This window comes from Triturus cristatus, chromosome 4_1 (genome assembly GCF_964204655.1).
Source record: "Triturus cristatus chromosome 4_1, aTriCri1.1, whole genome shotgun sequence".
Lineage (NCBI taxonomy): Eukaryota > Metazoa > Chordata > Amphibia > Caudata > Salamandridae > Triturus > Triturus cristatus.
Window position 1 is genome coordinate 668,564,374 of NC_140585.1, and position 27,127 is coordinate 668,591,500.

General features: G+C 46.6%; 1 protein-coding gene across 8 annotated transcripts in view; it reads right to left on the bottom strand.

Annotated features, from left to right (window-relative positions):
* PNPLA8 (patatin like domain 8, phospholipase A2) overlaps positions 1 to 27,127 on the bottom strand; it is a 440,884-nt gene that overhangs the window by 281,328 nt on the left and 132,429 nt on the right. For all 8 annotated transcript variants that reach the window (XM_085653104.1, XM_085653102.1, XM_085653107.1 and 5 more), the window contains one exon: positions 7,285 to 7,379. In XM_085653104.1, coding sequence (XP_085509230.1) covers positions 7,285 to 7,379 — 95 coding nt within the window. The remainder of the gene's footprint in view (positions 1 to 7,284; positions 7,380 to 27,127) is intronic.

Below are 27,127 nucleotides of genomic sequence, written 5' to 3' on the forward strand. Positions count from 1 at the left end.
GGGAGCAGCATCCAGCTGCTCAGCCCATTTCACTCAAACTGACCACACTTCAAACCATGCATTCACGAACATTCCGATGACATCACACACGCAGGCTGAGCAGCAGGAAGAAGGAGAAGACAAGAATATAACACATCTCCCTCCTTTAAACAATGAAAACAAAAGAATACAAGAGAAAATAAACACAGTAAGCCCTGACGATGACAAGGTCAGGAATTCAAATAAGCATAAACAAGAATGTATGAACAACTATAAATAAAATTTTGAAATAGCAATACAGCACAATGTAAGAACTCAAACAGCGGTGAATAAGTTAAAATGGTATGATTAGTAGTATCACGCCCACATAACAAAACACCACTCACACTAAATTCAAAAGAAAGGTAGGACATCACATCTCGCACAATATGTTGTCATTTAATGAATTTTGTATGTAAATTGAAAGAAAAATAAGTTATTCATATCACCTTGTAAAGGAGGGGTCAGTTGCGGGTGCTGCACTGACGTCACAAAGGTCCGCGCTGGGATTGGTTGAAACAGCGGGTGTGTGACTGGCGCAAAATTGTAAAGGAGGGCTAAGCAGTAAGGAGTGATACTGACGTCACAGAAAAGAAGCGCAAGTATTGGCTAAATGCATAGCGTGAAATAGAATTTGATTGGTCAAAGGAATAGAAGCTGGTATTGTTCAATTATTAGAGTATAAGTGAACATTTGATTGGTCAAGTAAAATAGAAGCTACAATAATAATTAACAGTGGGCTTTGCATGTGGAGACACGATCCAACCTTAATAGGGAATCGCTCAGACCGAAGGTATTTAGGGTTTGCCAGAGAACAATATATAAAAGGATCGACCCCTAAAATGTACGGAGAAAAAAGAAAAATGACATTTATGCAGAAAATTTAAAATTATTTTAAAAAGGATAAACCCATTAAGACTAGAGAGGGAATTCTTATCCCTCCCCCGAAAACGCCTGCATCATACATGATGATGGAAAGAGGCTATCATGCTTGTGTACGGTTGGAAAAATTGGATAGAATATACAAAAGGTGATGGAGTGCTAGCTTTTCCAGAACATGGTACGTTTAATGGGAGAATTCTACATAACCTGAGATTAAGAATGAATGAATTAGAGCCTCGACCAAGATTAACCCAATGTTAAGCTTTAGAGGAATGGGAGACTGAAGCATTTGAGCGCGATAGATCCAGAAGTAGCAGGAGCTTTAGGGGGTTGTATCCTAGACTACCGCGCGAATCACGAGATAATCAGATGAAACAATGGAGACAAGCAATGGTGGCTGAAGGATTACATCCTGTACTAATGGCTGAGGAACAGACAGGAGGCAAGTGCACAGAGAAGAACAAACATTTAACGATGACAGGTAGTGGAGAATCGGAAGTTCCCCAAGTTATACATGACCCAATGAACGGAAGGGTACTTCAGGAAAAAGAGAGGCAATAAACAAGAATAGAGAGGAATTGATACAGAAAATAACCCAATTGAGGACCCACCCTGAAGCACTAACTATACCAGTAACTATAGGCCCAGTGGTTTCCATTATATGGAGATAAGACAATCGCTCACAAACCACCAGTCATGTCCACACCTACAATTGAAACCAAAAAAGAGAATATAATAATTGATGATGAAGGCAGTGAATGTGATTCGGTGATATCATTAATGGATTTGCCCATAAGAGGATAGATAAATGAAACCCCGAGAAGAGTTACACCTAGTTGTTCAAAGTAAGTACAAATAGAAACATCTACAGGAGTCAAGAGTGGCACGATAGTATCCCCTGAAGAAATAGAAAGATGAGCACAGGGAATACACAAGCCATAACAGTCACTGAAAATTCTCGATATTTACAAAGTGAAAGAGGAATTGGAAGAAATGATAGCTGGGAACGTGGGATTAGACAGGCTAAATATTTACAGCAAAGAAGAGTTACTGTTCATCTGTAGAAGTAGCACTAGAAAAACTAAAATATTCCATGAGAAACTGACAGACCTAGCTTCTGAAATGGGAGTTGAAAAATGGAAATCCAAGGTATTACAGAAACCGTACAGAGCAGAATTCAGTGATAAGGACCTGGAAAATATGAATGTGTCTGGAAGAAAATTACAGGTTAAAGAATTAATGACCATTTTACAAAAATGGTGTGACCTAGACAAATGGAAAGCTAGATGGATGCGAAAAAGGGAAGAAGCACACGCTAATCGAACAACTTCTAAATTTTAGGAGAAAGATTATGTCCAATGAGAGAGGCACCAGGAGGAGGATATGACAGGATATTTTATCGTTTAAAAATGATTTAGTTGAGAGAAAAGCCAGTTGAGTGGTATCGGCAAGTTGAAAGATTTGTGAAGGTTTCTAAAGTATTGTTAAAAGATTTGGATGATTTATTTGACATAGTGGTACCTGCTGATTTATGGACAGAGTGTAAGGTTACAGTTGATTGGCCTAGTGATGAATACCCGAGAGATGAGAAAACAGGAGCCCCTTCAGAAGAGGTAATGAATAAATATCACCAGGTGATCACTTTCTTGAAAGGCAAAAATTCCTCCAAAAGAAACAGATTGGGTAAAGATAGATAGAACGACACAGGTTGAGTCCGTACACACTTATTATGAACGCTTACTGCAGGTATTTAAACAGTATAGTGTTTTTGAGAACATTGGAGATAAAGATAAGGGACATTTTGTGTAGCGATTTGTGCGAGGATTGAAACCAGAAATTGGAGACATGATTCGTCAGCACATGTTGTGTTGGAAAGCGAGACCAATAGACGATATTCTCAAATACGCAAAGTATTGCGGAGATGAGATTGACATTAAACAAAAGAAATTAGAAGATAAGGTGATGTGGGCCCAAGTAAAATTAGTGGAACAGCAGGAACTCCAACTAAACAGTCAGACAGGAAATCAAGGAAAGGGGCAAGGCCAAAAAGAAAATAATGGGGGAAAACAAAAAGGACGAATGAGTAGAGAGGAAGCAAAGAAGAAATTTCCTTGTCATGGGTGCGGAAAATTGGGGCATTGGAAAAACGAGTGTAAAAATATTCAGAATAATAATGGCCCAAATCAAAATTTAAATCCACAGATGGACGGTGACTGAGGGGGGAGGAAAAGGAGTGTGTACTTGGCGCATCCATACCGGTAGATCAATCAGGTCCATATACCCGTTCTACTGTGAGAACAGCAGACATTCCAAACCTACCCCTCTCGGGAGAAGCGGTCCAAGTAGTGGGCGTTTCCAATAAACAGATTAGAACCCCTATTACAGAACCCATGGAGGTACGCATTGGCAATTTCAGGGAAATGCACAAATTCATGGTGTGTGAGTCCAGTCCTGTAAATGTATTAGGAAGAGATCTACTGTGCAAAATGAATTTCACAATATTTTGCACACCAGGCGGTGTTGCAATTCAAACCCCAGATGAAGACGGAGTCTACAAAATCATGTTAGCTAAACAAGGCACAGAGGGAGACGAGATGTATTCCATGATGACAAAAGACGATTTACCAGATGAGGTCAAAATGACAGTAAATCCAGATGTGTGGGATTTTACAGGAAAAGAAGTAGGGTTAATGGCAAATGTAGACCCAGTAAAAGTAACTGTGAAGGAAGGTGCAGTTTACCCAAACACTCGACAATACAAAATGAGCCCCGAAGTTAAAGCTGATGTCGCAGCAGAAATTGATTGAATGATTAAACAAGGCATTCTAAAGGAAATAATGAGTAGTCCCTGTAATTCACCTATAATTGGCATTAAGAAACCTAGCAGGAAATATAGAATTGTTCAAGATCCAAGAAAGCTTAACAAAATTGTTGTACCTTGTTGCCCTGTAGTGCCCAACCCAGCAGTGATTCTGTACCAGATACCACGAAAGGCAGGATGGTTTACTGTAATCGATCTATGCCATGCCTTTTTCTCCATTCCATTACACCCAGACAGCCAATACCTCTTCTCATTTAAGTTTAAGGACCGTATTTTATTCTGGAATCGCGTTCCTCATGGGTATACTGAAAGTCCTTCAAATTTTAACCAAATATTGAAAAAGTGTTTAGAAACTTTAGTTCTGCCCAGGAGATCAGTACTGGTGCAGTATATCGACGACTTACTAGTTGCGCTAAAACAAGAGATGGCTGTGTTACTGATTCAATTGCCTTGTTGAACCATTTGGCAGATGGTGGACATAAAGTGTCCCGAGAAAAATTGCAGTTTTGCAGACCCGGAGTTAAATATCTGGGACATCAAAAAGAACGTGGAGTAAGGAAAGTGACCCCTGAATGAATAGAAATAAGTCAAATTAAATTGCCGCAAACCCAAAGAGTAATAGGAATGTGCCTTGGAGTTGTAGGATACTGTAGGAAGTGCATTGTAGGGTTTTCCCTGCTAGCCAAAGCACTAATACAATTGACCAAGAAACGAGCAAAAGATCCGATGGAATGGGATGATGAAAGTATGGAAACATTTGTAAAATTACGGAAATGTCTGTGTGAAGCCCCTGCCTTAGATATGCCAGATTATTCAAAAGAATTTGCACTGTTTTGTTGTGAAAGAAATAGTTGTGCACTCTCAGTCCTAACCCAGCGACATGGTTTGATGCAACGTCCAGTGGCATACTTCTCTGCTACTTTGGACCCTGTAGCCTAAGCTTTACCTGGTTGTTTAAAAGCAGTAGCTGTAACCTGCATGAGTCTGGAACAAAGCAAATCAATTGTGATGGGACATCCGGTAAAGGTGCATGTTCCACATTCAGTTGACTCCCCTATCTGTTGTACCAATAGGATGCAATTTTCAAGTATGAACAGACGTGTACCTAATTGTGTTGGAATGAGAATTTAAAGGGGTTACCGGCTCCTGGCAAATGGCGTCACAGGATTGGTTCTGACGTGTGGGAGTGAGATATGGATATTCTCTGACTTTTAATTATGCTTTTAATTAGTGTTTCATAGCCATTAGAGAGAGATCCATTTCCTGACTTCAAAAAGAGCAGATCGCTCTACTTTTTCGAGGCTTTAATCTCAACACGCTTTCCACTTCCTGAACTTCTACTACGGGTTCACGTGATGCTGAGACCATCTTCCTTTTCCCTTTGAAATATCCTTTGCACCTTCATTTCTAAAGTTAGATATAATTTGTTTCTTTATGGATTTGCATTAGTTACATACTGGTTATTTATATTTTATAATATCTCAATTTACAGTGCGTGAGCACTGACTTCTTGCCTGTAATGATATCATTGATTAATCCTGAATAAGTTTGATAAATAACAATAAACTAATTATCTTAAAATAAAACTTTATGGTTGCATACCATTCTCTCTATTGTTATTACATAGTTGTATTGGTTTATTTAAATGCATACAGCTTCTGAATGCTAGCTTTCCCTCAATGCTTAAAGGTCTATACGACCAGTGGAGGAGACTATTGACTACAACAAGAAATTGAGGTTCACATACACCCACCACATCACAGGTAACCCAGAGAAATTCTCAAAAAGAGACAGTCGCTTTATCCTCTTTATTTAGCTAAATCTGTCCTTCAGTTCTCTTCTATTAAAGTGCATCTGACTATCATCACTGCTAGTAGCAAGACACTGTCTCAGGCATCCTGTTTCAACATGTCAGTGATTTAAGATTTTCTAGAGTGGCTTAGGAATATTTTTTTCTGGTAAAGAGACGTTTCCTACTTCAGCTTAACATGGTCCTCTCCAAGATGATGAGCTTCCAATGTGAACCAAAGCCAAGGATGACCTACAAATCTTATATGGAAAGTCGCTTTTCTTGTTGCCGTAACATCTGTAAGAATGGCGAGTGAGCTTCAAAATTATGTTTGGAGGGACCATAACTGGTCATCAACCAAAACAAAGTTTCCATAAGAACAAAATTCTAAATTCTTGCCCAAAGTAATTTCTGAATGTCATATCAATCAAACTATAAGACTTCCTACGTTCCAGATGGTTCTTCTCCAGTTGATATAGATGTTCATACTCTAGATGTTAAGAGAGCTTTGAGGTCAGTCCACACCTTTCTCAGTCATATTTGTGCCCTCTTCACCTTCGTACCTATTACCCTTCTCTGTGGTTGTGGGTATTTGGCTGGCTACTCTATTCTTCCGTTTATGGCTATTACAGAGAATTTCATGACAAAGAAGCAAAGATATCTGTAATCCTAGTTCTTTGACATGAGTAATCTCTCTAAATCCATAAACAACCCTCTCACCTTCCTATTTTGAAGGACTTTGGAGAAAAGGTTTTGTGTCCAGCAATCATTCACTATAACACCTGCAGAATGAGCTGTTCCTACATTGCATGACGGAAAGGTGGTAGGCTTTGGAGTTTTATTTTTTTAAATGTGCAGTATCTAATCAGCACAGTATTTTCCTCAGCTATTAGAGGCAACATTTTCCCCAGATTTTAGGGTTAGTTCAGTAGTGTTTTCAGCCAGATGTAAAGTCTGGCTAATAGCAGTTAGCTTTTTCAAAAAATATTTATAAATACAAGTAGATAATGGTACCTCTTTTTGGCATGCTTTCACTTAAAAATATTTTAAAATTGTGTTTTGGGCATCTTGTCCATTCAAGGAGATATTCTACTGTTTATGAATTCAGAGAGAATACCTATAACAGAGTACAGGTAAGTAACTTTTCCTTTTTTAATTGCACTGCTGATACATGCACCATCAGAATAACCATCAGTGTAAGCCTTGTGTGTGACCTATGAAACAAGGTAAGAAGGATAATTTAAAGAGGTTTGGTTTGCATCTAAAAGGTTCCCTTTGGCAATCATATTCAGGGATCTCATCCATAGCACGTATGATACTTTTAGGCCACTCCCACCCCATAGTCTGTCTGCAAGCTTTCTTGGACCCTTAGGCCTTTTATACAAAACAATAAATTGTTATATTGTTAACCAAAATAACTGAACCAAAATGTTTTTTTAATGTTTAAACAACAGTGAAATTACCACCACTTTCCAGGTATTATTTTGTGATATAAACACATGAAAGTAATGTAGTAGCATAAGATATTGAGGGATGTAATTTATTGTTAATGATCTTTTATTTTAAAAGTGCTTAAATCAAATGGTCATTGTTGAAAGTCTATAACTATTAAACAAACTGATTTCACATCCTCGCCCCATCATAAGGAGAAATTCTATGGAAGATGCAGGATAAGCACAATAACTCAGTGGGCAAGTGGTGACATCTGCTGAAGCAAACACTTTGAGCTGCTGCAGTACACTTAACATGTAACTGTTGGCTGAACATTACTTACCTGTGCTAACACCACAAATGTAATCAAACAGCTGATGAATGGGCTTTCCAGTCAACTCTTCTAATTTACGTAGCGCCTGGAGTGCTACTACACCTCTGCAACAAAAAAAAGAACAAATAAAGCAAAGGGAGATTATACATTTTCTAAATCAAAAGTTGCATTAGCTATGTCCTTTACATAGGATTGGCTGTCTGGTCTAAATAACTATCAGTCTAGTGGCTAGTAGTATGTTTCTTCCATCAACCACCCTCAATGTTAAGTTGCACATTAAGCTACATTCTGTGCATCGGGCATCAAGATGCTCTGTGCTATACCTTTTATCTCTGCCACATGCTACTGCAGTGTTGTGGAACTCAACTAATTGGGCACCTCTTTGACATGGAAGAAACTGCTCAGTACATGAAGCAAGAGGCGCAAAACGGTTTATTAGAAATTGCTTCAAAATCAATGGCTACCTAGTGTGCTTTGACATTATGCATTATATTTCTCCCCAGAGAGAGGGATTGAGTTGGGGAGGAACAGTAGGTCACTTCATAGGGAACAAAAATACCTATCTGTATACGATTTCTGGACCGAAAGTTATCTAGTGTCAGGGTTGTAGCTACCACTGGTGCAGCAAGTGCAGTTGCATGGGCCCAGAGCCTTGAGGGGCCAAATGAAATCTGATAATTGCTGTATTTTACTACTTGAATAGCAGTCAAATAGGGCATTCTCCATGCCTGCACCAGGGCCCACGGCATCCTTCCTACTCTACGGTCTATAGTGTTACATGATAACATTGATTTATGTTCACACAGAGTCTATTGAGCCAGAGTCAGACTGTAAAAGCCAATATCCTTGTTCCAACTGCCAATACCGCAAACATTTATTTGGTATTTTGTTTTTAGTTATATGCATGCAATTCCAGTTTATGGGCACAGAACTGTATAATTGATGGTTGAACAACAGAGGTCTTAGCTTTACATTTCATTTCAGCTGAGCCAACACAACATAACCAGAAAACAAGCAGCATGTTGACTTGGAAGACATATAGGCTTTTTAGATTAAGCAGCGGCTTCTGAGAGGTTGTGATGAGAATGCAAACACTCGGATACAGGGGGCAAGCTTCAAACTCTCAAGAGAACATTTGCTAGAGGACATCTTTATATTGTTGCAGAATGCGAGCTCTTTGCAGGTGGTGGGTGATTCACAAGGATTTGTACTGCATCCTCAGAGTACTTCAGACACTAACTTAAATGTTACATTTTCAGCAGAAGTGCATTACTGTTTTATTCGATGCGTGTTTAGCTGAAACATTTTGTATATGGTTATCGCATACATAAGAGTTTACGTGTATGCATTTGGTGCAATATATAGCATTTTGAAACAGGTCTGGTATCACTGGGGACCTACTGCAGGAGGGCAGATCTGGTTCAATTTCATGGTCTCCAGTGACGAATCTTGTATCTGCTTGTAGTTGAGGAAACAATTCAAGGGTGCCATTGTGGATTTCAGCAGAGCAACGAGGAATATAGCCAATAATAATAAAAGTAATTTGCTATCGCTTGCTGACACATTTCACATCTTGGGATATCCAGGGTTTGCGGTTTCTCAAAGGTGGCAGAATTGGCTGTTTGCCAAGATTATGCTTTGACGTGTATTTGCCATAGGAGATGGGGCTGTTTTGGGTATGCCTCACTTGATTGTTACCACTTGACAGGAATTATTCCCATTTTTTCCAAATTGTTCTTTGTGTGTGGTGGGATTTCTCATTACAATTAGCAGCTGTCGTTTCTATGGCTTTCATTTTATGAAGTATACATTTACCTAAATTTCGTTGTAAGCCAGGAATGGTTTTCAATAAGAAGTATTATTTAAGATGCTTAGCTGCAAATCTTCTGCATAGTGGTGCATGGTGAAGGTGTGTGCTGTTCTACTTCGCTTATCAGTTTCTTGAATAGCTAGTGAGAGCAAAGAACTAAACCTTGTGGGGAGCTGGAAAAGTGTGGGACCGACCATATAGACAATGCATACATAGTGCACAGTATTCACACAAATACACACAGTGTAAAGTGAAAAAGGAAAGCAAAAGAAAGCAAGCATTTCCTTTAAGCCTACAGAAAGGCAAACAGAGGCAATACAGAATGACAATATGAAACAACATATTAACTAATACCTCTTTTAAGGTATAAAAGGGTGGACAACGGGGAGGCGGGTGGGTCAGTGAGGAATCCACAGGCAGATACAGTATCCACCAGAAAAAGTGTTACCGAAGGTAAGTAACTTGTTCTTCTGATGGATACATCTGCCTGTGGATTCCTCACATTATGAATAGAATCCCACAGCAGTCCTACTCCCGGAGAAGGGTGTCCACCCTTCTAAACCAAAACGTCCTGCAAAACAGAGCGCGCAAAATGGCCGTCCCTCCTCACTTCGGAATCTAAGCAGTAATGCTTCACGAAAGTGTGGAGGGAGGCCCAAGTTGCGGCCTTACAGATATCCAGCACAGGAACACCTCTGGACAAGGCAGAAGTAGATGACTTAGCCCTGGTGGAATGAGCTCTAATGCCTTCAGGAGGCTCCTTACCGGCCAGAGCGTAGCAGATCTTGATGCACAAGATGATCCACCTAGATAGAGTGCGCTTGTGCACCGCTTTGCCCTTCATGCGTCCAACGTAGCCCACAAAGAGCTGATTGTCCTGCCGCAAGTCCTTCATTCTATCCAGATAGAAACTAATCGCCCTCTTAGGATCCAAGCGATGAAGCCTCTCCTCCTCCTTGGAAGGTTGAGGGGGGATAGAAAGTAGGAAGGGTAATGGACTGTCCCAAGGAGTTACCAGCTTAGGCAGAAAAGTAGCCCTGGTCCTGAGTACCATCCTTTCAGCATGTATGGTCAAAAATGGAGGCTCTGAACTCAAAGCCTGAAGCTCACTCACCCTCCTAGTCGAGGTGATAGCCACAAGGAAGACCGTTTTGAATGACAGCAGTCTCAAAGGACAGCTATGCATAGGTTCGAAAGGGGAACCCATTAAGAACTAGAATGTACAAGTTACTTACCTTCGGTAACGATGTATCTGGTAGACACGTTGTCTAGCCGCAGATTCCTTTACTTAGAATATCCCCAGGCGCCAGAATGGATCCGAATTTTTTTTGCAGCAGCACCTCTGCGTGCCGGGGGACGGCGTCACAAGACCCCGCCCTGACATCATCCACGTACGTGACTTCAGCCACGTATGTGACATCAGCGAGGTCATTTAAGTCCCTCCCAGCGCGCTGACGTCAATTTTCTTCGGAGAAACTTTTCCGCGGCACAACGCGGAGCCACCAACAAAAAACTGTGAAAGTATGGGAACAGTGTGCGAGGGATGAAAATCCATCAATAAAGAAGGAGGATGGTGGAAGACACCATCGTAAAAGACAGAATTAGACACTGCCAACATAAAGAGCCCCTCAAGCTAAGCGAAGACCCCTCCCTGAGTGCAACCAGGGAAGACAATCTCAACAGACAGAAATAGACTGATAGTGCCATGTAGAACTGTGCCATTTAGTAATAACGGAACACAAACAGAACAACAGACCACTGTAGGAAGGTAGGAAGAGGCTGGCCTTTTCCCTATAAGAACGGAGGTTGGAAACAGAGCACAACCGATCCTCAAAGAGGATGACCACGAGGGTACCAGGACCCCGAGTTAGTAGAGAAGATGGAAGGAAGGGAAGGTAACTGGAGAAGAAAACGAATCTCCTTGTGAATCAAAAGGCACCATCTCACAGGAAAGAAGCCCCTCAGCAGAGGTTAACTGTATATGAAAACACTCAGGGGAGCACAAGAATCCGAACCCCCTTGAGAGATAACCCAATGGCAACTGAAGAGGCCAGTGGAGAACACCACTCGACAAGGTCCTCGCAGAACGGGGAGGCTGGGTGGGCGTTAAGGAATCTGCGGCTAGACAACATCTCTACCAGATACATCGTTACCGAAGGTAAGTAACTCGTACATCTAATATAGACATCTAGCCGCAGATTCCTTAACTTAGAATAGATACCACAGCAATCCGGCAACAGAGTGACAGATAAAGGGGGGAAAAGCTGTGGCGGAACAGCCAGACAGCAACCCAAGTAGCTCGAAGAGCAGAAATAACAGGATAGAAGATATCCTAAAAACGCCAGAATGGCACCACACCATACCCGTATATACATGACAGGTAGAATGGCAGGAGTCCTATACCAGAGGGGGAGGGGAAGAGAGAAAGAGAGAGAAAGAGAAAGAGAGAAAGAGAGAAAGAGAAAGAGAGAGAGAGAAAGAGAAAGCGAAAGAGAGAGATAGAAAGAGAAAGAGTGAGAGAGAGAGCAAGAGAAAGAGAGAAAGAGAAAGAGAAAGAGAGAAAGAGAAAGCGAAAGAGAGAGAAAGAGAGAGAGAAAAAGAGAGAGAGAGAGAGAGAGAGAGAGAGAGCGAGAGAGAAAGAAAGAGAGAGAGAGAGAGAGAGAGAGAGAGAGAGAGAGAGAGAGAGAGAGAGAGAGAGAGAGAGAGAGAATGAAGAAGGATCGCTCTCCGTTTAATGGCACCCGATGAGTACACCGACCCAAGCTCGAAATTAACTTGAAGAGATGAAATGAATATGCTACTTACCAGTATGCATCTGTTCTTGGCATGTAGGGCTGCTGACATTCATATCTGTGCATAGATTGCCGCCTAGTGTTGGGTCCGGATGTTTGCACGTTGTTGTCCTGGAAGAGTCTTCGAAGTATCCTGAGATAGGTGACTCCTCCCCTGGACCACAGTGCGCATGGGCATCCTCTCCATCCTCAGATTGTTTTTCGCCATTGTGGCAGTGATGGAGTAGATACAGAAAGTGATGACCATGCTATACAGTAATTCTGAGAGCTGCAGCTGCCATAGGCGCCGGGGAGGAGGGTGGGCGATATGAATGTCAGCAGCCCTACATGCCAAGAACAGATGCATACTGGTAAGTAGCATATTCAGTTCGAGGCATGTGGGCTGCTGAATTCATATCTGTGCATAGAATACATAGCAGTACCTCCCATTAGCGGCGGCTACCGGTGCCAGCTGCAGCGGTCTGAAAAAGAGTTTTGAGAACAGCCTGTCCTACAGCTGCCTGCTGTTTTGAGTGTACATCTACACAATAGTGTTTGGTAAATGTATGTATAGTGGACCATGTGGCTGCTCTACATACATCATGTAAAGGAATGTTTCCCAGGAAAGCCATGGAGGCCCCTAACTTACGTGTTGAGTGGGCTCGTGGGGGAATCGTTAATGTGCGTTTAGCCTTTTGATAGCAAATTTGAATACATTTAACGATCCATCTGGCTATACCTGCTTTGGAGATGGCGTTGCCTTTGTGTTGTGGGGAAAAGGCAACGAAAAGTTGTTTTGTCTTCCTAAAGTTTTTTGTTCTGTCTATATAGTACATGAGGGCTCTTTTGACGTCTAGTGTATGGAGCATTCTTTCAGCGACATTTTGTGGATTCTGAAAGAAAACAGGCAGTTTAATCGTTTGATTCATGTGGAACTGCGATATTACTTTAGGCATGAATTTGGGGTTGGTACGTAGTACGACCCTGTTTGTGTGAACCTGTATGAATGGCTCTCGAATGGTTAGTGCCTGGAGTTCACTAACTCTTCTCAACGAAGTGATTGCTACTAGGAAAGCTACTTTCCAGGTGAGGAATTGAATCTCACATGAGTGGAGAGGTTCGAAGGGTGGACCCATCAGTCGGGTGAGGACCAAGTTGAGGTTCCACACTGGTGCTGGTGGGTGTCTTGGGGGAATTACTCGTTTAAGTCCCTCCAAGAAGGCTTTGATGGCAGGCACTCTGAATAAAGAGAGGTGCTGCCTGTTCTGGAGATAGGCTGCTATTGCGGTCAAATGGATACGTATTGAGGTGTATGCCAGATTGCATCGGTATAGGTGTAAGAGGTAACAGATTATGTTTTGAATGGATGCGTCTAGCGGGTTAATGTCATTGTTATTGTAATAAATGACAAACCTCTTCCATTTGGCTGCATAGCAAGCTCTGGTAGTGGGTCTCCTAGCTTCCTTAATGATCTCCATACAGTCAGGTGGCAGGTTTAGGTAGCCAAACTCTAGGACTTCAGGAGCCAGATCGCCAGGTTCAGCTGTTGCGGATCTGGGTGCTGAATTTCTCCATGGTTCTGCGTCAAATGCGCGGGTTTGATCCGCAGCCTTTGATGCGGCACCACGGAAAGTTCTAGAAAGGTGGTGTACCATGGCTGGCGTGCCCATGTTGGAGCAACCAGGATGAGTGTCAGTGAGTGTCGCAGTTTGCGTGCCACCAGTGGTATCAACGGCGCTGGGGGAAAAGCGTACGCAAATCTGCCGGACCAGTTCATCCATATCGCATTGCCCTGCGACTGTGGATGTGGGAACCTGGCGGCAAAGCTTTGGCATTTTGCGTTTTCGCTTGTGGCGAATAGGTCTATCTCTGGATGACCCCACTGTTGGAAGTACGGTTGGAGTACTGACGGGTGTAGCTCCCACTCGTGCATCTGGTGGCTGTGTCTGCTGAGCAGATCCGCCATCTGGTTGTCCTTGCCGGGGAGGTGTTCCGCCATGAGGAATATGTTCCTCTGAATGGCCCACTTCCACATGCTCTGAGCCAGATGAGACAACTGTGGAGAGTGCGTTCCTCCCTGCTTCTGTATGTAGTACATGGCAGTCATGTTGTCTGTCCGGATCAACACGACTTTGTTGCACAAGTGTACCTTGAAGGCTTTCATTGCCAGGAAGATTGCCATCAGTTCTAGAAGGTTGATGTGCATCTTCTTTTGTTGTATTGTCCATAGTCCCTGCACTGTGTAATGGAGTACATGAGCTCCCCATCCCTGGAGAGATGCGTCCGCTGTTAGTATGATTTGTGGAACAGGCTCTTGGAACGGTCGGCCTTTGCAAAGGTTTTGTGGATTCCACCAATGCAGAGAGTTGTATGCCCGACCGCTCACGAACACTAGGTCTTTTAGTTGCCCGTGAGCCAGATTCCATTGACGTGCCAAGCACTCCTGAAGCGGGCGCATATGTAGTCTCGCGTGCGGGACTATGAAAATGCAGGAGGCCATCATGCCTATCAACTGCATGAACACTCGCGCAGGAAGGGAGTGTTGGGGTTTGAACTTTGAGATCAGTATTTGCATGCTGTTGATCCTCACTAAATTTGGCTGAGCTGTGGCTGCCAGAGTGTCTATGGTCGCACCTAGGTACTGTTGTACGTGTGCGGTTTGGAGATGTGATTTTGGGTAATTTAGTGAGAATCCCAGACTGTGAAGAAGGTGAATGGTGCGGGACATGTGGCTGGCACATTGCTGGGCTGACTTTGCCTGAACAAGCCAGTCGTCCAGGTAAGGGTAGACGTGAATGTGTTGCCTCCGTAGATGTGCAGCCACAGTAGCTAGGCACTTTGTGAAAACTCTGGGTGCTGTTGTCACGCCGAAGGGAAGAACTTTGAATTGGTAGTGCTGCCCCTGAATAGTGAACCTGAGATATTTTCTGTGTGACGGGTGTATGGGTATGTGGGTATGTGGAAATACGCATCTTTGAGGTCTAGCGTGGCTAGGAAGTCTCCCTGTCTGAGCAGCGGGAGAACCTGCTGTAGGGTGAGCATGTGGAAATGCTCTGAGAGAATGTAGTGGTTGAGGGGTCTCAGGTCTAGTATAGGTCTGAGTGACCCGTCCTTTTTTGGTATTAAGAAGTACAGCGAGTACACCCCTGTCCCCTGCTGGTGGACGGGCACGACCTCTATTGCGCCTTTTTGCAGCATACTTAGCACTTCCTGCTGTAATAATGCTAAGTGCTCTGAGGACATAGGACGGTGCTTTGGCGGTATTGTGGGTGGAGTGGAGGTTAATTTGAGGCAGTAACCGTGTTGGATAACATCTTTGACCCACCTGTCCGTGGTGATGGTATTCCACGTGGACAGGAACCGCTGGAGTCTTCCCCCGACAGGTGTTATGTGGTCGGGGGGAAGGGAGAGGGCGTCACTGTTTGTTCTTGGGGGAGGACCTGGTATTGCCGTAACCGCGTCCTCTGCCCCTTGTGCTGGAGCCACGATATCCACCTCGGGTGTTTTTATCGTAGGTACTTTGTGTGCCCCCTTTATTGTAGGTTTGCTGTGACCCCTGTCCTCTACCCGCTCCTCTATTTCCGGGGTGACGAAAGGAGCCACTACGAAATGTCTGCGTTTGCAGAGCCCCCATTGACTTTGCAGTGTCTGTGTCTTTTTTTATCTTTTCTAGGGTGGTGTCAACCTCTGGTCCGAATAAGTAGTCGGGGTTGACCGGCTGATTGAGGATGTTATTTTGAACCTCAGGTTTGAATCCGGAGATTCGTAACCAGGCGTGTCGTCGTAGCATGACGCTGGTGTTTATTGCTCTCGCAGCTGTGTCGGCGGCATCCAGTGCACACTTAATGGATGCGTTTGTGAGAAGTTGTCCCTCCCTGATGAGGAGCTCCGCTGCCTCTTTGTACTCGTCAGGTAGATGTTGGAGTAGGGTCTCTAACGTGTCATAGTGTGAGCGATCGTAGCGAGCTAGGAGCGTCTGTGTATTGGCAATGCGCCATATGTTTGCCGCCTGGGCTGCAATCCTTTTGCCGGAGGTCTCTAGCACCTTGGACTCTTTGTCCGGGGGAGGAGCATCACCAGTTGTCTGCGAGTGTGCCCGTTTGCGAGCATTAGCAACTACGATGGAGTCCAGAGGCAACTGGCCTCTAATGTACGTAGGGTCCCCAGGTGCTGGCTTGTATTTTTTCTCGATCCTTGGGTTTATTACCCGTGCCCTGGTGGTTTCTTTGAAAATGTCCTTTGCTGGCTTGAGGACACCTTTCAACATGGGCAGAGTCTTTACAGTCCTCTCTGAGGATGCGAAAGTGTCCACCAAGAAATCGTCCTCGATTGTGTCTGAGTGGAGTTGCACTCAATGATTGACTGCGGAACGTTCAATGAGGGCGTTGAATGCAGCAGTGTCCTCTGTGGGAGACGTTTTTGCGCCATAAAGCTGCGTGTCCTGTGTATCCATAGCGGCACCTGTGTCTACAGGGTCATCCCAAGCTTGATCAGGGTCCTGCTGGCCTTCAGGGTCTATATCCCTGGGGTAGGTGGTGTCGTCACCCATGTAGTCCTCTATTGCGTCCGTGTCGGAGTGCGTCGGAGAGAAGGACTGTGGATCTGGGTAAGAGGTGTGGAGGCGTTCATAAAGAACTGGTTCCGATTCCGCCGGCAGTTTTTGCTTTAGCGGGATCCTGTAAGAGTCCAAAGCCTGCTCGGAAGTGATCTTCCGCTTTCGGAGCATGAGCCTGCCGGTGTCGGCGTCGATGAAGTGGGACGGTGATGTCCCGGTAGGAGAGTGTTCAGTAGATGGGGACCTTGTCTGGGTGACACGTGTTCTGATCTCGAATAGTTTCGGCGCCGTGGATGGCGGCAAACCAAAGGTGATGTTGGTTGGTGCCGAAGGTGCCTTTTGAGCCTTTTTCGGCTCGGAGCCCGACGTGGGCTGGAGGGCTGCCTTTTCTCTGATGCATTGCAAGGACGCTGCAACTTGTCGCACCTGGAACGCCGACGGTTCTTTGGCGCCGAGTGGTTCTGTAGAGGTAGGTGTGGACTTCTTTGGAGCCACAGGGTCATCGAGTCGAGGAGAGGTAGTAGCTGTCGACGGCGTCGATGATTGGACCGTAGTCGCTGCTTTCGAGGTGGATTGCGATGCAGCGGCCATTTTAACCTTGGTGGTCGGTGCCGATTGTTTCGGTGCCGGGGGCCGAGGCGCTTTGGCGGTACCGATGGCCTTTTTCTTTGGGTCGGCGCCGACATCGGCTGCAGCGAGTTCGGCACCGAAGTCCCTTTTGGTGCGGTCGGAGCCGACGGTGTTGGCTGGCGTCGAAGGTGTGGTGGTCCTCGAGCCGACCAGTGTTAGTTTCACTTTCGGTTTCTGTTGAACCGGTGCGACGATTGGTTTCGGTTTCGTGGAAGGGAAACCAGTCATTTTGGGAAATAATGGCTCTCGCTGGATGTCCGAGGCCGGGCCAGAGGGCGGGGCCGAAGAACTGCGGGATTGATCTTGGGTAAGGCCCGAAGGCGATCCCTCGACCGGAGCCGTAGACTGACGCACTGGGATATCCTCTTTTTGGACGGGTAGGCCCTGCTCGTCACCAGAGCTACCTTCTTCGGCCCCTAAGGCCTCATCGTAGTCTCCTACCTCATCGTCGGCTTCTTCCCTGTGAAAAAGCTCTTCATCTACGTCTTCCGATCTGGAACCGTGTTCGGAAGCGGGGCTGGAGGGTATGTTTTCCACGCTTTCAACATCTTCGTCCTCGGTGCTGAAGATGTTGGTCGGGGCCGGTGCCGCTTGCTGCGCTTCAAGTCTCGCGGCTCGTCGATTCCGGAGAGTCTTCTTGGATCTGAATCGGGCACAGGCCATACATTTCGATTCGTCGTGATCCAGTGAGAGGCATTTGTTGCACACCGGGTGGACGTCGATATGTGGATATTTCGCGTTGCAAACAGGACACCGCTTGAATGGGGTCCACGATTCCATCGTCGATGTAGGGTCGATGGTCGGATATAATGGATCCGAAAAAGTTGTTAAAGTCGCTAAACTAGCAAGTAAACTGTCGATACCGATCGGGAACAGTACCGACGAAAACTAAAGGCCTTTTGGCCTGAAAACTAAATTTTCCTAACTTGAGTCAAGATAAGCACATCCGAACCCAATGGCGGAAAAAAAACAATCTGAGGATGGAGAGGATGCCCATGCGCACTGTGGTCCAGGGGAGGAGTCACCTATCTCAGGATACTTCGAAGACTCTTCCAGGACAACAACGTGCAAACATCCGGACCCAACACTAGGCGGCGATCTATGCACAGATATGAATTCAGCAGCCCACATGCCTCGAATCCAGCAGATCAGACTAGCCTATAGAAGGAAGTCGAAGGAGCCGTTGTCAAGAGCCCAAAGGCAAGAGCTAGAACCTGAGCAATGCGTTGGGAATAGCCGGCGGGACAGGAAACATGTCAAGTGCACACACAATCACAAAAAAGGATAATTGGGGGCAATTAGCATCAATTCTAAACCCGCCAAAGCAGGTAGAAATATGCAGCAGGCAAACAGCCATAGAGACCTTAAAGTGGCTTACACAAGAAGCTTAAGAGTGCCCGACCGGGCAATTTAAAGCCAAAGTGAGAAACAACCCACAATAGAGCTGTCCCGCAGGCGTAGCTTTAACAATAGTATGTGAAAGCGTGGAAAAAAAGGCATATCCGAAGGAAGTGGCCAAAAAACGCAAAGTTAACGAATGATGGGAAGAGTCTCAGAATCCGAGCCCAACACTCCAGAAAAGACACGTACAGCGTCGAACACCAAAAAAGGGAGCATATGTCGAATTGGGAAATTACCCCAGTAAGCAGAAGCAAGGAGGAACCTATGGCCAACTTGCAACAACATAGAAAAGCTCCCCCACACATGGAGATATTGGTCCAGACCTTGCAGCCCCGAAAGAGCTGGCGACGTAGGAAGAGGAATACCAAGGCAACCGGCATGTATACAGAATGTATAAACATATAATAATGTAGAGACAGAGCTAGCCAGGAGCAAGAACATGTCCATACCGGACCATACCTAGCACAGCAAGGGCAGGCAGGAGCCGATGTAGAAGAGGAGACCATGAAACCTCCCAAAGAGGTGGATGACCATGGCATAAGCAGATGGCCCCAGGACAAAACATAGAACACCGGACAACGGACCACCAGATGACGCATGAAGACACAGGATCTCCAGGTCCAGCTGAAATAAGCAAATCTATATAATAGCATACAAGTACCCCACATGGAGTATGCATACCCCAAACAACGGGGAACACCTCTTAGGGCAATAAGCCAAGCTAAAATAGCGCGGTAACGAACTGAACAAGTGAAACTGAGTTCGGAGCCGTATGACATTAACGAGCTGAGCCGCTGGCTCAATACCAAGGGATGCCAATAAAAGGGTAATCACCCTTGTCTACAGAAAAAGAAGACATAAGGCGCACCGCCCATGTTAAACACAGAGCGCATCTAAGGGATGCGAAATGAAAAAGTACCACCACGGAAGATAGGCCTAAGAAGACCTAAGTGGGAGGACTAAAGCCCGCAAGGAGCTGGTAAACTGCCGGCTCAGCGGGAGTATCAAACAGCAAAACCCCATCAAAGGGTAAGTCAACCAGTCGCTCCCGGATATTTTCAGGGAAGACACTATCTCGCAACCAAGCGTGATGTCTTAAGGCAACAGAACCCGCCATAGCTCGGCCCAAAGAATCCGCAGTATCTAAGGCTGAGCAGATTGTGAATTCGGCAAGGTCGCGGCCATCCCGGAGGAGGAGAAGGAGATCCACTTGAGCATCTTAAGAGGAATTCGGCAAGGCCGTGGCCATCCCGGAGGAGGAGAAGGAGATCCACGTGAGCATCTTAAGAGGTGGCAGAAAGCAAAGACACTGCAGAGTCCCACAGGGCAGAGGTAGCCCGAGCCAAAACACACACTGTATTTAAGGACTGTAGGGCCGCATTAGTGGAAGCAAAGATGTTCATACCCCATGACTCAAGCCATCTGGACTCCCGAGAGGGAGGAAGCGTTAGAGGGGGAAGTGAAGGAAAGACATTCTGCAACACAAACCCCTGCACAAAAAGACAAACAGGATCATGCGGAGCTGGACGGTGGCGGTGCAAAATTGAACGAGTCACCGGGTCACCGAAAGCAGGCCAGACCCAGGTACCCAAAAGGGCATCATAAAGGGAAGCCTCGAAGGGCAGAAGCGGCTCCACATTCCCGGACCCCCGGTGAAGGGCCTCAAGCAAGGGGTCCACAGACAAGGGGGCAGAAGGGGGTTGCATATTTAAAATGCGGGTGGCCAATAAGACCCCTCTCAAAAAAGCCGCACCAGCCTCTGTAGCCCTCCGCGGAGGGGAAAACAACTCATCAGTGGGGGAGGGTTGTAAGCTGACCCTCCCAAGACACTGAGGGTGCGACCAATGCCCCATGGAAGGGAGCCCCATTGAAGAATGAGGATCCTAACGTGGTTCCTGGGAGGCAAATAGCCTGCTGGATCTGGGAGCTCCTGAGGAGGCTCCACAAATTCCAAGGGGGGCACTGGCAACAATACCTCCGGTGACGCCGGGCGAAAAAGAAGGAAACTGGCATCAGCGTGCCGGTAGGGACTTATATGACCTTGCTGACGTCACTTACGTGGACGACGTCAGGGCAGGGTCGTGTGGCATCGTCCCCCAGCACGCAGAGGTGCTGCTGCAAAAAATTTCCGGAGCCAGTCTGACGCCTGGGGATATTCTAAGTTCAGGAATCTGCGGCTAGATGTCTCTATCAGATTCAAGTCCCATTGGGGCATAATGAAGGGAGTAGGCGGAAACATATTAGTAAGGCCCTTAATAAACCTTGAAAACAACAGGAGATTTGAAGAGCGACGGCTGATCAGGCAGCCAAAGAAATGCCGATAAAGCTGACAAATAACCTTTAACAGTAGCCACAGCACAACCCTGCTGGGCCAAATACAGCGAAAAACGAAGAACATCAGAGAGATGAGCCTTTAAGTAATCAATAGACCTCTCTCCACACCATTTAACACATTTTGACCACCTGTAGGAGTAAATGGACTTATTGGAGTGTCGCCTGGCCGATATGATAACATCCACCACATCAGGCGGGAGAGAGAACGAACTCAGGTTGCCCCGTTCAAACTCCAGGCATAAAGGTGCAGGCTCTGGAGGTGGGGGTGAAGAACCTGCACCTTCGACTGCGAGAGGAGGGCTACCCTGAGAGAGAGATGGAGCAGAGGGTGCAAAGAGAGGTGAAGTAGATCTGTGTACCACACCCTTCTTGGCCAATCCGGGGCGATCAATATGACTTGGTCTCGGTCTTGGAGAATCTTCCTCAGAACCCGAGGAATCGAGGGTATGGGAGGAAACGCATAGAGGAGTTAGAGCTCCAACTCAACTGAAACGCGCCCCCCAACACCCCCTGCATCGGAAACTGGAGACTGCAGAATGAGGGGCTGTGCGCGTTTGAGAGTGGCAAACAGGTCCACCCGAGGAGTCCTTCACGTCCGGAAGATGTGTCGAACTACCTCCGGATGAAGCCTCCACTCGTGGTCGGGGGAGAACTGCCGACTGAGACTGTCCGCAAGCACGGTCAGCACCTGTAAGAAACTGGCTCTATATATACTGCACCAAAGTGAGGTACAGTGTGTATAGAGTCCAAGAGTCTCAAGAGGTTTGGCAGAGGTTAAAGTTAGAAGGAACCTTACTCTCCAAAGTGGTAGCTTGGTCGAGCAGTAAGGCAGTATCACAGGATAGTGTAAAGCATTTGGTGTACACTCTCAGTCAGCAAATGGTCTCACACACTCAAGAACTGAACTCTAGGCCAATTGTTTTGTATAAAAAAATATACTGTTGTTTTATTTCTAGAACCAAGCAAGTCTGGTACAGTTAAGCATATAAATACTTTGCAGTAGTGGTTGTCTTGTTTGAACACAATTAAGAATTGCAGTATAACTGGTACTGGTTTTGATTACAGGTTTAAGAAAGCAGATTGCAACACATTGCAGGTATAGTACATTCAATTGAATGGGCTTTTTAAGTAAAATGCAGTTAACTACTTTTTAGACTACTTTTCTAACCACAGGACTGGATCCAAGATTCAGCCCTGGGACATTTCCTGAAAACAGGCGAGTAAATGCGTTTTGGTTAAAGGTATGATTTTTAAGGAATATTATTGTATTTCAAAAGTTGACACTTAGAAACTTTTTCACATAGAATCACCAATGTTATCCTATGGGAGGAAATTCACTTAGCAGATAAATTAGGTTATCGTTACTTTTTCTTACTCAATGCTGGATCCTGGATTCAGCACTGGGACATTTCCTGAAAACAGTTGACAGAAATCGTTTTTGTTAAACAGGCGATTTTTAAGGAATATTTGTATGTTGCAAAAATCGACAACCAGGCAATGTTATTCTATGGGGGAAAATCAAGTTATCGCAAAATCACAGTTGTAATGACTTTTTCTGGTCAGTGCTGGGCACCTAAGTCAAGTACTGGGATCTCTCCTGAGAACAGGTGAGTAATTTTGTTTTCGTTAATCGGACGATTTCAAGGGTATATTTCAAAGTTTCAAAACTCGACACTTAGAAGAATTTCCAATTACCCTATGGCTAAAATGTAAGTTATCGGCTTTCAGTTAAGTACTCGACTGGCAGAGTTATGGTTCTGGGGCAAGACTCAGGGGTCTCCCAGGTTCTGGTTTGTACTGTTGTTGCACCCTCAGCGACACTGGGGCGGCCGGGTGCAGAGAGAGTAGGCCCAATATTAGCCTAGGGCGGGCAGGGGGCCTTTGGTTGGTGGCTGCTAGCAGGCAGGCCACACGGCTGTGGGAGCAAAGCTCCTGGTCACATACTCAGGGCAAGTGGGGAAGTTGAACAGGGTAGTTGGTGCACCATCAGCGGCACTGGGGCAGCCGGGTGCAGTGGGCTTCTGGGCCGTTGGGCGCCCAATGGATTTCAATGGGAAAGGTGCGAGATGAACAAAGGCTGCAAACTCGGGGATGGTGATTCTTCAGGTGCGACCACCACTTCGAGAGGCAATTTGGGAAGCTGTAGGTTGGGTAGACACCCAGGAGTTGGGCACAGAGGGCCGCGGGGTGCCGGGCGCAGGGGTGTCTTTTGGCGTCGGGAAATCTTATCCTCTGCTGGTCGCGGTTGGAGGGGTCCCTGGTGTTGAGGCTGCAGGCGTCGTCAGGAGCGTCGAGGTGAGTCCTTGGGTGCTGGATTCTGGGTCACAGTTGCTGGGGGGACGTTCTCGTGGTCTTTGTCCACTTTAGCTCAGGCCGGGCTCGGCGGGTGCAGAGTGGGCAGGATCCGCGGTCTCAGGCCGGGGCCTGGGGTTGCAGATGTTTGAGCAGAGCCAATGCTCATGGGAGTCCCAGTCTTTAGTTGAGCAACGCAGCCAGGTCCTCCGGGGTTTGTGAGGTTGCCGACCACTGAAGAGGCCAGGGTTTAGCAGGAGCAGTTTCGAGGGTCGACAGGCCTGTAGGACTGGGGCCAAGTCAGGTGTTGTTGTCCTCTTGTTAGCAGCTGCACAGCTGGTCTTCTTTCTTCTTGTTCTTCTTGTAGTTTCAGAATTGGGATCGGAGGAAGGAAGGTTCAGGTTGCCCCTAAATACTAAATTTAGGGGTGTTACAGGTAGGTAAAGGGCAGAGACCAATGGGTCCCTTCCCTGGGGTGGGTACACCCCCTATCCTGCCACTCTCCAGTGGGAGGTGGGCTGGAGCCTGTCCCTGGTTGGCTGGGTCCCCCATCCTCAAGATGGCGGGGACCCGAGGTTGTGCTTCACCACACCTCCCCCACCTGAGGGGTGGAGTTGGCAGAGGTTGGCACACCTCTCTTCCTCACTTTGTTTTTCCCGCCGGGTCTCCCGCCCAAAGTGGGGGGTAGAACCAGTGGGGACCAGTTGCACAGCAAGTGGTCTGGAGAAGCTCACATAGGCGGCCTGCCTTTGAAGCTTCTCCTCCGTGAACCCTGCCCATCCTGGGGGAGGAGGCTTGGCACCTTGTCCCAGGATGTGCATTGTCTCAAGCCCCCGAGAGCAGCAAGCTCTCGACCCAGGGGTCCAGAAATATGTTTGGTGGTGGCAGCCTGCGCAGCCACTCAGTCAGGTCACTGGGAGTTGGTCAAGTTTCAGGGGACATCTCTAAGATGGCCTCTGTCGTGCATTTTACATTAAATCCCACACTGGCATCAGTGTGGGTATAATGTGCTGAGAATTTTGATAACAAACATTCCAGTCTTCAGTGCAGCCATTATGGTGCTGTGGAATTCGTAATGACAACCTCCCAGCACCATATACTCTTAATGGCAGCACTGCACTTACAGGGCCCAGGAATGGACCTGGGCACTGTAGGGGTACAGGGCTCATGCACCTGTACCCTCAGCACTGGCATAGAGCACCCAGCTTGAGGGGTGACTGATGTATGCCAGGGCAGTGGTTTGTGGGCATGGCACACAGGGATGTGTGCCATGTCATCTCATCTCTTTGTTTTGTTCTGTACCCAGACACTCAGCCTGCAAAGGCAGTGTGTGTGTGTCAGGGTACAGGGCCTCTAAGGGTGGCACAATAAGTGCTGCAGCCCTTAGGGACCTTCTATGGTCACAGTGCCCTGGGTACCTTTGGTACCATTTACCAGGGGCTGACATGTGGCCAGAGATGCCAATTGGGTTTAGGCTTCAATGCAGTTTTAGGGAAGGAACACAGCCCCTGGGTACCTGAATGGCAGGAGCCCAGGGCACACTCAATCAAAGTACATCAGCAATTCAGCAAAAAGTGGGGGCATACTATGCAAGAAAGAGGGCACTTTCTCACAGCACCCCGGCCAGATGATTTGCCATTAAGCAAATCTGATGGTCCTGAGCCCAGGACCTAAAACGCAAAGCCTCTCTGCAGAGACAGTTCGACCCTACTCCTCCCTGCTTGTTGACATACCACATTGCGGCAGTGTTGTCCGTCAGGACTTGAATCGACTGACTGCAAAGGGAAGGGAGAAAGGCCTTGAGCACCAAACGTATCGCCCGCAATTCCAAAAGATTGATATGAGACAATCTTTCCTCTGGAGACAAAAGACCCTTGATCTACAGATCCCCAGATGAGCACCCCACCCTAGGGTAGAGGCATCTGTTATCACTATGGCGACCGATTGAGGAAGATGAAAGGGCTTTCCTTGAGACAGATTGCCCTCCACACTCCACCAAGACAGATCCGCTGCAGCTTCTCTAGAGATCCTGAGATCCCTGAGATCTCCGTTGTGCTGATACCACTGCCTGCGGAGGCACCACTGGAGTGCCCTCATGTGCCAGCATGCATGGTTGACCAACAGAATGCAGGAAGCGAACAGATCGAGCAGGCGTAGGACCTTCAGAACTGGAACAACCGCTCCACTGCGGAACAAAGGAATCATTTCCTGAATGTCGAGAATCCTCTGAGGAGGAGGAAAAGCTCGACACACAGTGATATCCAGTAACGCCCCTATGAACGGGCTGTGCTGAGAGGGCACCAGGTGAGACTTGGGCACATTCATCGAAAAACCCAAATTGAACAACAGCTGAGTTGTTACCTGCAGATGACGACGTACCATCTCTGGTGGCTCTGCCTTCAGAAGCCAGTCGTCCAGGTAGGGAAAAACCGGGATCCCCGAACTCCTGAGATGGGCAGCCATCACCTTGGTGAAGACTCGAGGTGCAGTAGTAATACCAAATGGAAGGACCGCAAATTGGTAATGTTGCGAACCAACCGTAAACTGGAGATACTTCCTGTGCGACTTCAGGATTGGGATGTGAAAATACGCATCCTGCAATTCCTCCTGTTGCAGCGCCTGAAGAACCTGTGTTAGGATGAGCACCTTGAACCTCTCCTGCTTGAGAAACAGATTTGAGATTCTGAGATTCAGGATGGGTCATAACCTGCCATCCTTCTTGGGAATCAGGAAATACCGGGAGTAGAATCCCTGACCCCTGTCCTGCTCCGGAACCACCTCTATCGCATCTTTTTGTAAAAGGACAAACACCTCCTTCTGAAGAAGTAAATGATCCTCCGTGCAAAACCTTTGGCAAGGAGGGTAAGGAGGAGGGAATTCCCTAAAGGGAAGGGTGTACCCATTTTCTACCAGATCTAGAACCCAAAGGTCCGAAGTGATCAATTTCCAATCTTGTAGAAAATGGGTAAGCCGACCTCCCACAGGACCAACATGATCCAGGATGGCTGATCTAGGGCTGCTTTCCTGCGTTACCAGGAGGGGTTGGGGAGGTAGAGGAGGAAGAGGGCTGACGTCCGGCTCCACGAAGGCGACCTCCGCCCTTACCCCTATAGGATTTGTACAAGGGGTTTTGTTGCTGCTGTGGCTGTCTGTAACCACGAAAGGAAGATTTGCCGAAGCCACGGTAACGTCTATAGCCATAACCTTTCGCCTGCTTCTGCAGACCTAAAGACTTCGCTGTGGCCTTACTATCCTTAAATCTTTGCAGAGCAGAATCAGCTTTCTCCCCAAACAGTCTAGAGCCATCAAAAGGCAGATCAAGAAAGGCAGTCTGTACATCGGGAGAGAAACCAGAAGACCTCAACCACGCATGTCTTCTTGTTGCAATGGATGAACCCATCACCCTGGCAACCGAATCCACCATGTCCAGACCAGACTGGATTACTTGGCGAGCCGCAGCCTGAGAATCTGCCAGCACCTCACTCAGATTTCCCCTATCCTCCTCAGACAATTTAGGAAGAAGTTGTTTGTCAGAATCCATAAGGGCATGAATGTATCTACTCAACAGACAAGTGGCATTGGTAGATTTCAGAGCCATGCTAGCTGATGAAAAGACCTTCTTCGCCGATTGTTCCAACTTCTTGGAATCCCTGTCAGCAGGAGCCTGCGGAAAAGCACCTGAGAACTGTTTGGAACAAGAAGCCTGCACCGCCAAGCTCTCAGGAGAAGGGTGGGATGAAAGGAACACCAGATCCCCTGGAGCAGGTCTATATCTTCTGGACACCGACCTTGATACCGCAGGAGCAGAAAGTGGGTTCCTCCATACATCAGGGATTGACTCAGTCAATGCTTTGTTGAAAGGTTAAAGAGGCTCAGCCAAGTTCAGCAGCCTTCCTTATCACAATTTGATAAGGTGCAACTTCTTTCGAGGGGGAAGCCTTCTGAGAAGCAAAATCCCACTCTGGGGAAGTATCAAGTCCACTTACCTCACACAAGCCCTTAAACAAATCTTCTGTATCGTAAACTTCCACTTCCTCATCTCCTCAGCTTGGCACTGTT